The sequence below is a fragment of the Littorina saxatilis genome, linkage group LG1, assembly GCF_037325665.1.
Source record: "Littorina saxatilis isolate snail1 linkage group LG1, US_GU_Lsax_2.0, whole genome shotgun sequence".
Lineage (NCBI taxonomy): Eukaryota > Metazoa > Mollusca > Gastropoda > Littorinimorpha > Littorinidae > Littorina > Littorina saxatilis.
Window position 1 is genome coordinate 1690812 of NC_090245.1, and position 12238 is coordinate 1703049.

Genomic DNA, 12238 nt, shown 5'->3' on the forward strand with positions numbered 1-12238 from the left:
TCTCCCGATGCTTTAAACACACATTTTTCCAAAATTGCTGAAAATGTGATTAAAAATGACAAGTCCAAATTAAATGATTTGAAAGTTTTAGAAGAATTTTGCAAATCAAAACAAATTTCATGTCAAGCAAAAATTCCCCTTCTTACAGTACCTGAAGTTTTTCACGCACTTACACACCTCAAGCAAACAGGCACCCGGGGGCTCGATGGGCTTGATGGTAGGATTCTTAAATTGTCAGCCCCCGTAATTTCTGAAACACTTACCTACATTTACAATCTCTGTTTAGACAAAAAATATTTTCCAGTCGCCCTGAAACAGGCTAAAGTCATTCCTCTGTTTAAATCAGGTGACAAAAGAGACCCCTCAAATTATAGGCCAATTTCCATTTTGTCTGTGTTATCAAAACCACTGGAAAAGCATATCAACAAACACATCCTAACACATTTCAACCAAAACAACTTATTCCATCCTAAACAATCAGGATTTAGAGCTAAGCATTCCTGCCACACTGCCTTAATCTCTCTTGTTGATCAGTGGTTGGACAAAATAAACGATAATGAATTCTGTGGTGCCATTTTCGTAGACTTTGCAAAAGCCTTTGACGTAATTGATCACACATTATTGCTTAGAAAATTCGGTTTGTATGGCGTCGGATATGATACTATCAATCTTGTTAGTTCATTCCTCTCTGACAGACAACAGACAGTTCTTACAAACACTAGAGCATCGAGCATGCAAGCTGTAGATTACGGTGTACCACAAGGATCGGTATTAGGACCTCTGCTCTTCTCAATATATGTTAATGACCTCCCCCTTTATATTCAACATTTATGTGAACTTTTTGCAGATGATACCACAATTCACTCCAGTAACAAAAATTTAACTCGCTTATCAGAATCCCTCCAAGGAAGTCTAAACCAGCTGACAGAATGGACTGACCTAAATCACATGTCTCTTAACCCAAAGAAAACCAAATATATGATAATTACAACTAGACAAAAACGACAGAATTTTACCTCAACTGGTCCCGATTTAATGATTGACGGCAATATAGTGGAAAAAGTCGACCATCACAAAGTTCTAGGTGTCCACATCGATAACAACCTGTCTTGGTCAACTCACATTGAACAACTTAGTAAATTAGTGTCAAAGAAAGTGTACCTCTTATCTAGAATTAAACACTTCCTTAATTGTCAAGCCAGGAAGTTATTTTTCACTGCTCATATTCAGTCTCTTATTGATTACGCATCCACTCTATGGGACTCTGCAAGTGATAATTCCCTAAAGCTACTCAGCAGATTACACAAAAGAGCGCTAAAAGTAGTATTACTCAAACAGACTACTCTCACCGACTCAGACTACATCAACATAGGGGTCCTACCTCTGAAGTCAAGAATGAATTACAACAAAGGAATAATGATGCATAAAATTATGACAGAAAATGCACCCGAAACCATTTGCTCAAAGTTCTCTTTGAAGAATTCGCACCACTTTATAAAACTAAACACTCCTCTTCCTAGGATAGACCTATTTAAATCAAGTCTTGTTTATTCAGGAAGCAGCCTCTGGAACGCTCTTCCGGACGCCCTGCGGCAATCCACCAGCACAGATTCTTTTAGAACCAAATATTCTTTCCATTTAATGAACTCTATGAACAAATAAACTTGATTGGTATGTTTTCTTTGTATACAGTTGTTCATTATCGGAATTATGGTTTATTGTGACAAAATCACGAAGATTTGGCTCTGTAATACATTGTTTTGCTGAGCTAATGTATTGTTGGGTTACTTTCCGTTTATCTTCATTGCTTTACACCCAATTTTGAACACTACCTTATGATCTACAATGCTTCTACATAATGCGCTTCATGTACATAAACTTATATGTTCTACCATTAATGTTTTTATGTAACCTTTTTTTCCCTAGTCATAGTTATAGTAAAATAGTTTAGTCCCTCTTTAGGGCGAGGGCCAGATGCAAAAAAGCATATCTATGCTTATTCTTGTCACCCTCGAAAAATAAAGATTTGTCATTGTCATTGTCATTGTCATTGTCTCTCTCTCTCTCTCTCTCTCTCTCTCTCTAATCCACTTAACTCACATCAATTAACTCGCAATTGACCTCCATTTAATTCACATCAATTAACTCGCAATTTACCTCAATGCAATGCATTTTGTGTACATATGTATAACTAGATGATTACCCGCTTCGCCGGGAAGAAGTAGAGCCGAATACCAGGCTGCGCCTGGGACCCGGCTTTGCCAGGTGTACGCCGGCGCACGAAGGAAAGGAGATAAACGCGCAAAACACTGGAGACCTTCTAAAAATAGTAACGTGCTGTGACCTTCTAAAAATAGTAACGTAGTAACGGGAATATGGATTGACGCCACACGGAGGAAGGGAGATAATCGCGGCTGAAAACACTGGAGAAGATAAGGAAGAGTTACTGGTAGTGGATCCAGACAAAAAACAACAAAATCGGTTCAGCGCGCACAGCGCTGCGCGCTGAGAGCACGTGTTGAAATATCTCATCGATGAGGTTGTGTCCGGGGTGTAGCTGAATACGGTGTCCAAATTTGAAAAAGATCCACCGAGAACTTTGGCCGTGCATCGCGAACAGACAGACACTAGTCGTATATATATATACAGTCGAACTCGCTTAAGACGAATCACTGGGGATCGGGAAATAAGTTCGTCTTAACCGAAATTCGCATTAAGAGAATTGATTGATTTTTTTACTGTCACAATTTTAGAAGTAAAATTTAAAAAGTCGTGTAAAAGCATGTACATGTACATTCTGATCAATCTCCGATTTCATGGTGTCCACCAGTTCTGGTGCATGTACTACCCTGCCAAGTTTCCTCTCAAGACATCAAAGAGACCACCCCATAGGCTAAACTCGGCCATAGGTTACACTCGGTCACTGACCCGGGTGCAGGAAGTGTTTCCTCTCTCATATGAAAGGGGAACCACCTCTCATAGCTAAAACTGGGTCAATGACCCCTGGGAAGAAGGTCAGTGTCTATAAAGAAGGCCACCCAGCCATCACAATGGACCTGCCTTTGATCTCGCCTCACACGCAGATCCTTGTAGCCTTGTGACTTTTAGAGACAAAGCAGCTCTGGGGCGATGAAAACGTGTTTGTTAAAAGAGGGGTTCGTTGTGCAAATGACATGATATGTCGATCTCGGGACGAGTTTAAAGATTTCGTCATAAGCGTGAGTAAATTACAGACATTATGCATGCTTGGGAATCCAAAAAGTGCTCGTTATAAGCATAAATTCGTTACAAAGAATTCGTTTCAAGCATTTTTTTTAAGCATGAAGAAAGAGGTATTCAGTTGGGAACTTAAAACTAATACGTTATAAGTCAAAATTCGTAACTAGCATGTTCGTTTTAGGTGGGTTCGACTGTAGATGTGTTTTTACTTTAGTTATCTGTTAAAATGTAAAATTTTAGTTCTATTTTTCTATTTTTTATCTTGTATTTCTATTTCATTTTTGTAGTTAGTCCCTCTTTAGGGCGAGGGCTGGATGTAAAAAAGCAGACCACTGCTTAATCTACTACCCTCGTTAAATAAAGAATTGTCATTGTCATTGTCTCTCTTTTCGGATGCAGGATATTGGCCAGCCTGTAACTGACTAGTCTCGGTGAAAGACAACAATGCAGAGCCTTCAGTTTCATTATGTAGGGCCCACAGATTGACTAAGTGTATGGATTTTCCTCTAGGTGACTGGATTACATTTAGTCAAGTTTTCAGATAGACTGGGTATGGATACGCGCGCACATGCGTGCGTGCGTGTGTGCATGGCTGTGAATGCGTGCGAGCGTGCATGCGATTCTCAGACAAGTACTCAGGACAAATCTTCATGAAACTTTACATATACGAATTCTTTAAGATGATATCCACACATGCAGTTTTTTTAAAGTTTTTTTGTACCGATAAATCTTCTTTGATGACGTCATATCTGGTTTTCAAAAAAGTTGAGGAAGCACTGTGGCGACCTCATTTATCAATCGAGTGGATTGAAACTTATACATTGACCCAGTGCGGACTAAGGGATTGCATTTTAGCTAGGAAGCTTAATAAATATTTTTTTTATTAAAGGCACAGTAAGCAGGCACAGTAAGCCTCCCGTAAACCATCACAGATACTGTCAGGCTTTTACACACAGTACAAACACCCTTTCATTTAAACTCACCGCTTGAGAACATCCTAGGTGCCCTCCGTAAAGAGCGAGCAATTTTCAAAGAATTTAATTTTGCGTGGTTTATCTTACCCCTGAGCCATCGTGAACCCGTGTGATCAAGTTTCCCCTTTTCACAATGTAGTCGTCAGTTAGTAATTTGAATGCGACTCGCTGTGAGCTTATCTGCAATAGCACGTTATTAAGTACCTCTGACTATGCACGAAACAAACGGCTGTGTTTCACAAGAACTCTTGCGATGGCTTTTGACTGTTCAGAAGAACTGGCGATAGACATAAACCATCGTCTGCTATGAGAACCACGACCTTGCGTGAACCTGCTTCCGGGCTTTTCTTTTTTCAAACTTTCAAAACTTCGAATTGTACTGATCTTGTCTTGATGAAAAAAGAATTCTCTTATTATTTAAGAATGTTTGTGTAACAAGCTGTCAATTTATCATTTAGATTTTAAAAGTTAGGTCTAGCGCCAAAACGCATTGTCTCTGACACAATCCGCAAAATTAATTCTTTGAAAATTGCTCGCTCTTTACGAAGGGCACCTAGGATGTTCCCGTTTGGTGAGCGTTCAAATGGAAGGGTGTTTGTACTATGTGTAAAAGCCTGACAGTATCTGTGATGGTTTACGGGAGGCTTACTGTGCCTTTAAAATCCTGAACAAATTACTTGAAATTAAAATCTTAATTAATAACGGATTCACAAATGATTGTATTGTATTCTTTATCATTTACTGAATCTAAAAATATATAGATATGGCATATTTACTGCGAAAATGTGCTTTTTATCATTTGAGAAATCTGTCTTATGTTCACATGCTTCACGGAGACCAGCGCGACCCATCTCGGTCTTCGGGTTGTGGCTGAACAGGCCTCCTTAGTATTATTGATGACTGCTCCAGGGGTTTCAGAGTTTATCACTTTCAGGCCGCCAGATTCACTAAATACTTTGATATTGCTTCATGTGACTTGTTTCTTTCTCAGTCTCTTGGGTTCAATGTATTTCATGCATCTATAGAGTGACAGCTTCTTGCCGTCATGGGATGCTTGAGATAACATCATCAGCTACACAGCGTGAGACACTATTTCCATCTTGTCAAGCGTGCAGGTCTCATTATATGTACGCAGCCGGTGGTTATATCATTCAGACTCTTCCGGCCAACAGTTGTTTTTTGCCCTTATGTGCGTCCCCTGGAAGTCTGTGTCACCACTCCACTTCACCCCAATTGTCCATTTCTGTGGGCATATTTTTTTTAGCCTGGTTTCCGTGGGCATATTTCTTATAGCCATTTCTGTGGGCATATTTCTTATAGCCATTTCTGTGGGCATATTTCTTTTAGCCATTTCCGTGGGCATATTTCTTATAGCCATTTCCGTAGGCATATTTCTTATAGCCATTTCCGTAGGCATATTTCTTATAGCCATTTCTGTGGGCATATTTCTTTTAGCCATTTCCGTGGGCATATTTCTTTTAGCCATTTCCGTGGGCATATTTCTTTTAGCCATTTCCGTGGGCATATTTCTTTTAGCCATTTCCGTGGGCATATTTCTTATAGCCATTTCTGTGGGCATATTTCTTATAGCCATTTCTGTGGGCATATTTCTTTTAGCCATTTCCGTGGGCATATTTCTTATAGCCATTTCTGTGGGAATATTTCTTACTAGAATGAATACCCGCTTCGCCGGGTAGCCGGCTTCGCCGGGAAGAAGTACTTAGAGCCGTACGCCGGCTTTGCCGGGTCCGAACAATGGACCCGCCAAGCTTAGGTCCCTCCCAGATTCGTGGAATGGGAACAGCACGAAAATGATTCAGTGGCCATAATGCCATTCCTGACCATATCGAGTCCCATCCTTGTCGACGAATGTAACCGTGTTAATCACCTTTGGAGGCGAACTCCACTCAAACAGGATTGAGCAATTTATAGCTTATCTGTAAGCCCTTTTGAACTGTTATGGCTTTTCAAAGGAAGGCCAGTACATACAAATACACAAAAGCCGCCAGACCACATCACAAACAGAACTGAACAATCCCCAGGTGTTGCTCACATAGAGACACACACACACACACACACACACACACAAACACAGAGAAGCCGTATCTATAGAGAGATAGATGACAGTGTATTTTTCGCGTGGCTATAAATTGATTCGACCTTTGCACTTTTACAGTGAGGATAATTTACGGGTCCAATTTACGTTCTGGACACTGCGGTGACCTTCTAACAATAGTAACAGAACGCCGGGAATATCCGAAGACGCCCCACTCATACTATAGTGCACCATACGAAGGAAGGGAGGTAAACGCTGAAAACCTGGAGAAGATGAGAAGATAAGGAAGAGTTACTTATAATGGTGAAATGAACACAAAAACCAAAATCGGTTCAGCGCTGCGCGCTGAGAGCATGTGTTGAAATATCTCATCGATGATATTGTGTCCGGGGTGTAGCTGAATACGGTGTCCAAATTTGAAAAAGATCCACCGAGAACTTTGGCTTTGGTGTGTCGGTATGGGGGCCCGGGTAGCTGAGGTGGAACCAAAATAGCTGAGGTGGAACCAAAATCGGTTCAGCGCTGCGCGCTGAGAGCACGTGTTGAAATATCGACCAGGTTGTGTCCTGTCCCGGGTCTACCTGAATATGCCCACCAAATTTGAAGCAGATCCATCGAGAACTTTGGCCGTGCATCGCGAACTCACACACAGACACACACACAGACACACAGACAGACACAAGTCGTATGTATATATAGATGGCCAATTGCGGCATCTTCATCAACTGTGCTTCTCAGCACTCATCCATCTTGCCTCTCTCCTCCTCTCACCCTCTTCATCTTGTCTCTTTCTTTCCCACCCACCCTCACCCCCCCCCCCCCCCCATCTTGCCCCTCTCTTACCCTCTCCCCTCTTTGCCACTCCCCATCCCTTCCTTCCCCCTTTCCCAAGTTTAAATCCCTACATGATCCAGGAGTCCGGCTGACATGTCTCGTTCCGCAAAGAGCTGGGGATGGGGTCGGGGCTGAAGTGATGAAGTGAACATGAGCAAGAGGGAGACGAAGATCTGGCCAGGGAAGTTGAGGGCCAGGGAAGTTGAGAGCCACAAACACACAAACAAGTTAAAAGTCAGACTGGCAGTAGCACACAGACAGACACACTGACAGACGCACTGACAGAAAGACAGACACACTGACAGAAAAACACAGACAGAAAGACAGACACACACACAGACAGACAGACACACACACTGACAGACACACAGACAGACACACAGACAGAAAGACAGACAGAAAGACAGACACACTGACAGAAACACACACACACACACACACACACACACACACACACACACACACACACAGACAGACACACACACACACACACACACACAGACACACACACACACACACACACACACACACACAGACAGACAGACACACACACACACACACACATTAAATTGTACTCCCCTCTTTGGGACTGCATTGACAAGGATACATAGTATAACTCAAAAAGGAACATCGTATGATTCCAAATAACGAAATATTGCTTCCAAAGGACAGAGATGGGAGGGGATGATTTGGTTATGCCAATTCCAGAATTGAGAACAGGACTTCACCAAAAAAACATATACACTTCAAAATACGATCTCCTCTCCTCAGCCCTGAGAAATTTGATCATTGGCAAAAAATAGTCTTACAAGGTCAAACAACCACGAACAAACAGATGGATCTAATGGTCTACAGATCCAAGGAATGATGGATTCAGAGGTTGATGGGTCCAACAGGGCTCCATATAGGGATACATTGACCTTTTGGATCCACTGGCTGTGGATCCAATCTGCATATCCTGAAGCTACATCTGTCAACGCATCCAAGTGCGGATGAATCCAAAGATCAATGGATCAAAAGAAGTTTGATGATAATGTTAGGATCACACCAGAGATACCACATGAGAGATCGCTCACTTGTCAATTAAGCCGTGTAAAACATGTAATAATCCATAAACCAGCTGTCTCGGTCACAAAGTATCTAATTTATGACAAACAAAATGTTATTTATACTTTGTTTGTTTGTTTATTTGTTGCTTAACGTCCAGCCGACTACGCAGAGCCATATCAGGACGAGGAAGGGGGGGATGAAGGGGGCCACTTGTCAAGCGATTCCTGTTTACAAATGCACTAACCCATTACTTGTGTCCCAGCAGGCTTTAGTAAAACTAAATTAATACCTACTGGAAGATTACCAGTTTCCAGTATGTTAAAATAGGCTTAACCTATCTACTGCTGGACTTACATCAGAACACTAACAGATTAAACTATACATGAATCGCGAGACAAGCGGCAAGAGAAGAGATTTTTGGAAAAAATACAGGTGAATGAGCAAGAAGGCAGAAAAAAGAAAAGAATTCATGAAGAAAAAGAGAGCATGACAGGAAAGAGGAACCAAAAATCTACCTAACAGCAAACTAGAAAGCTCCTGCGGTTCCAAAAACAGGAGGGGCTTTTAATTTCATAACCGCAGTGCCCCACTGCGGGAGTTATTTATACTGTACTTCAACCCAGACAGACGTAGACAAACACTTATGATACACATATCTAATGAATTTATCACAAAATGTTAGACAGAACTCGCTGGCAAGACGGTTGCAAGGCAATGATTATTGACGAAATGAGAACAAAAAGAAAAAGAAAAACTACTGACGAGGCAATAATTAATGGGGCAATGATATTTTTTAAAATGACAAAAAAATACATACGGCCATTTTCTTGACGTCAAAGGAGTGGAGTGTGGCTGAACAGACGACCATCTGGAGCCGCTTGCCATCAGCCGTGACCTTGGGAATCTGCTGGTGGAGGCGGTTGATCAGGTCACCGTAACCCTGGGACAGCAGGCCATCCTGCAAAGACAAACAAGAAAGTGAAAACTATGCATGAGTGACTATTGACAGCATTAATGTAGAATGCTTTTTTAAAACTTTGTTCTTCCCTTTCTTCTGAAGAAAACTTGCATCAGTCTCAAATAGCAATATCAGCTGAAGATACGATAAAAAATAATAACCAACCAACCAACCAACCAATCTTCTGAAGACGCCCTGCCAAGGCTGACTGACAGACTGGCTTTCTTGATGTCTATAAATACCTCACTGCCAAGTTAATGTGAAGAAATATAATCAGGAACTGTATATGACATTGCAAAGGCATGCCCATTCAAGCATTATATTCACTCAAAAATATTTCAGATGAGTGACTATTTCATTGGTGTGTGATTTTTCAAGGATACTGACTTTTAACTCACTCCCTACTGTGCGATTTTTCCTATGCTTTCCACTGTATACTGGCCATTTGTATTAGTTGGTAAAAAAATCATTACTAAAGAAGTACTCAACACAGATATTTGAAACTTTCAGGGTTTACTGTTGATATGTTGATGCCCTTCAGTGCAAAGTTTCAAGTGTTTTACTTAGAAAATAGCTGATTTAGGTGGGGGGTATAAATAACCCTTTTTCTGGCATCAAAATTACGCTGAACGCAGGGCCATCACTTCAAATTCGCGTGGTTTACTCACTCACTACGAACCACTGCGATAGCAGTGGTCCCATGCACACCACTTCCCCACGAACCACTGCGATAGCAGTGTTTCAGCACGTGGCAGTGTTTCAGCACGTGTCGTACTGGTAGACGCCATTGTTGTTATGCAAATTTGCACAAAGCCAGCGAGTACAAAATCAAACCTCGCGTCATCGTTTTACAGCAGACAGAAGTGAAACTAGCTTGGTAATTTGCAGACGATTGGTTAAACTTGAGAGCCAGCCTCTCTATTTTCGTACAAAAATTGACGTCATTGAGCTAAAAAAATCCAAAGGTCAAACACTGCTATCGCAGTGGTTCGTGGGGAAGTGGTGTGCATGGGACCACTGCGATAGCAGTGGTTCGTAGGGAGTGAGTTAAGCTTCATTTGTCATTATCAACGAGGTACTTGGGTTTTAGGAGAATATTATTTTAATTATATTTATTGTTTCCAAGCAGTTTCACATACTTAAAAGGAGTGAGGGTAATACTAATTTAATTATTTTCATTCTTTCCATGCATTTTCACAAGGTAAAACCAACAAAAGGAGTGTTACTCCCCGCTGAAACAATGAATAATTCCAACGTACACATTCATCGAGGACAAAGAAGCGCACTTGGTGCAGAACCAGCTTCCCGGTGGAGATGAGATCCTCCAAACGGCCGGGGGTACCGCACACGATGTCCACCTGTCAGCGTGCAACAAACACACCAGCTTCACACGTATTCATACAACCTTTTTTTGTGAAAAATGCGTATGTATTTTTATGTCAGACTAAGAAAAAGACGCTGCTCAGATATAGATGGAGGTCGTTTATTCATACATGTTCAACCTAATGCTTCACATTTTGTACAAGGTTTGTCATGAAAAACGCTTTGCAATAAATATGCCAAACTATAAATTCTGCACATTTTCACCGTAACTGTAAAGTGGAACCCCCCTTTAAAGACACCCCAATTCTAGACTACCCCCTTTTAAAGACACCCCAATTCAAGACTACCCCCCTCTAAAGACACCCCAATTCAAGACTACCCCCCTTTAAAGACACCCCAATTCTAGACTACCCCCCTTTAAAGACACCCCAATTCAAGACTACCCCCCCCCCCCCATTTAAAGACACCCCAATTCTAGACTACCCCCATTTAAAGACACCCCAATTCTAGACTACCCCCCTTTAAAGACACCCCATTTCAAAACTACCCCCCTTTAAAGACACCCCAAATCTAGACTACCCCCCTTTAAAGACACCCCAATTCAAGACTACCTTCCTTTAAAGACACCCCAATTCAAGACTACCCCCTTTTAAAGACACCCCGTTTCAAGACTACCCCCCTTTAAAGACACCCCAATTCTAGACTACTCCCCTTTAGAGACACCTCAATTCAAGACTACCTCCCTTTAAAGACACCCCAATTCAAGACTACCCCCTTTAAAGACACCCCAATTCTAGACTACCCCCCTTTAAAGACACCCCAATTCAAGACTCCCTTTAAAGACACCCCAATTCTAGACTACCCCCGCCCCCCTTTAAAGACACCCCAATTCAAGACTACCTCCCTTTAAAGACACCCCAATTCTAGACTACCCCCCTTTAAAGCCACCCCAATTCTAGACTACCCGGGACCCCCCTTTAAAGACACCCCAATTCTAGACTACCTCCCTTTAAAGACACCCCAATTCTAGGCTACCCCCCTTTAAAGACACCCCAATTCTAGACTACCTCCCTTTAAAGACACCCCAATTCTGGACTACCCCCCTTCTAAGACACCCCAATTCTAGACTACCTCCCTTTAAAGACACCCCAATTCTAGACTACCCCCCATTAAAGACACCCCAATTCTAGACTACCTCCCTTTAAAGACACCCCAATTCAAGACTACCCCCCTTTAACAGACACCCCAATTTTAGACTACCTCCCTTTATAGACACCCCAATTCTAGACTACCTCACTTTAAAGACACCCGAATTCAAGACTACCCCCCTTTAAAGACACCCCAATTCAAGACTACCTCCCTTTAAAGACACCCCAATTCAAGACTACCCCCCTTTAACTCTTTCGCGACGGGACGCTTATAAATCAGTAACCGCGCTGACACGCCCATGGACGGGACGCGCATTTTTCAGTAAGAGCCATACAGGGTACACGACTCGTGATTGCTTCCCGGTTTTTGAAGCTTGCAGTAAATTGAGTTGTCACACTTGGCCTGCCCTTCCGCCATATATGCAAAATTAGCCTGATTTGTGTGGTTTTTTCGTGAAAAAAAATGAATCGAAGGCGAGCCTTGTCACGGGAGGAGATTCTCCGGATGTTGGATCTTGAGGACCCTGTAGATCATGATTCCGATGTGTTGTTTTCGCCTCAAGAAAGCGATAATAGCAGTGATATTGAGGAAGAAACAGTCCTGTTGTTGCTAGTAAGAGTCGGCAAACTACACGTGTTCGGGTGATACTGCATGAATCTTCGAATGTGTAGTTGC

The 12238-nt window shown here is 42.0% G+C and overlaps 1 protein-coding gene across 1 annotated transcript in view; it reads right to left on the minus strand.

The window, feature by feature from the left end:
- Window positions 1-12238, minus strand: part of LOC138959188 (ATP-dependent RNA helicase DDX1-like) — a 589642-nt gene that overhangs the window by 523915 nt on the left and 53489 nt on the right. The window contains exons 15-16 of the mRNA XM_070330587.1: window positions 10351-10449; window positions 8951-9091 (exon numbers count right to left, since the gene is read on the minus strand). Coding sequence (XP_070186688.1) covers window positions 8951-9091; window positions 10351-10449 — 240 coding nt within the window. The remainder of the gene's footprint in view (window positions 1-8950; window positions 9092-10350; window positions 10450-12238) is intronic.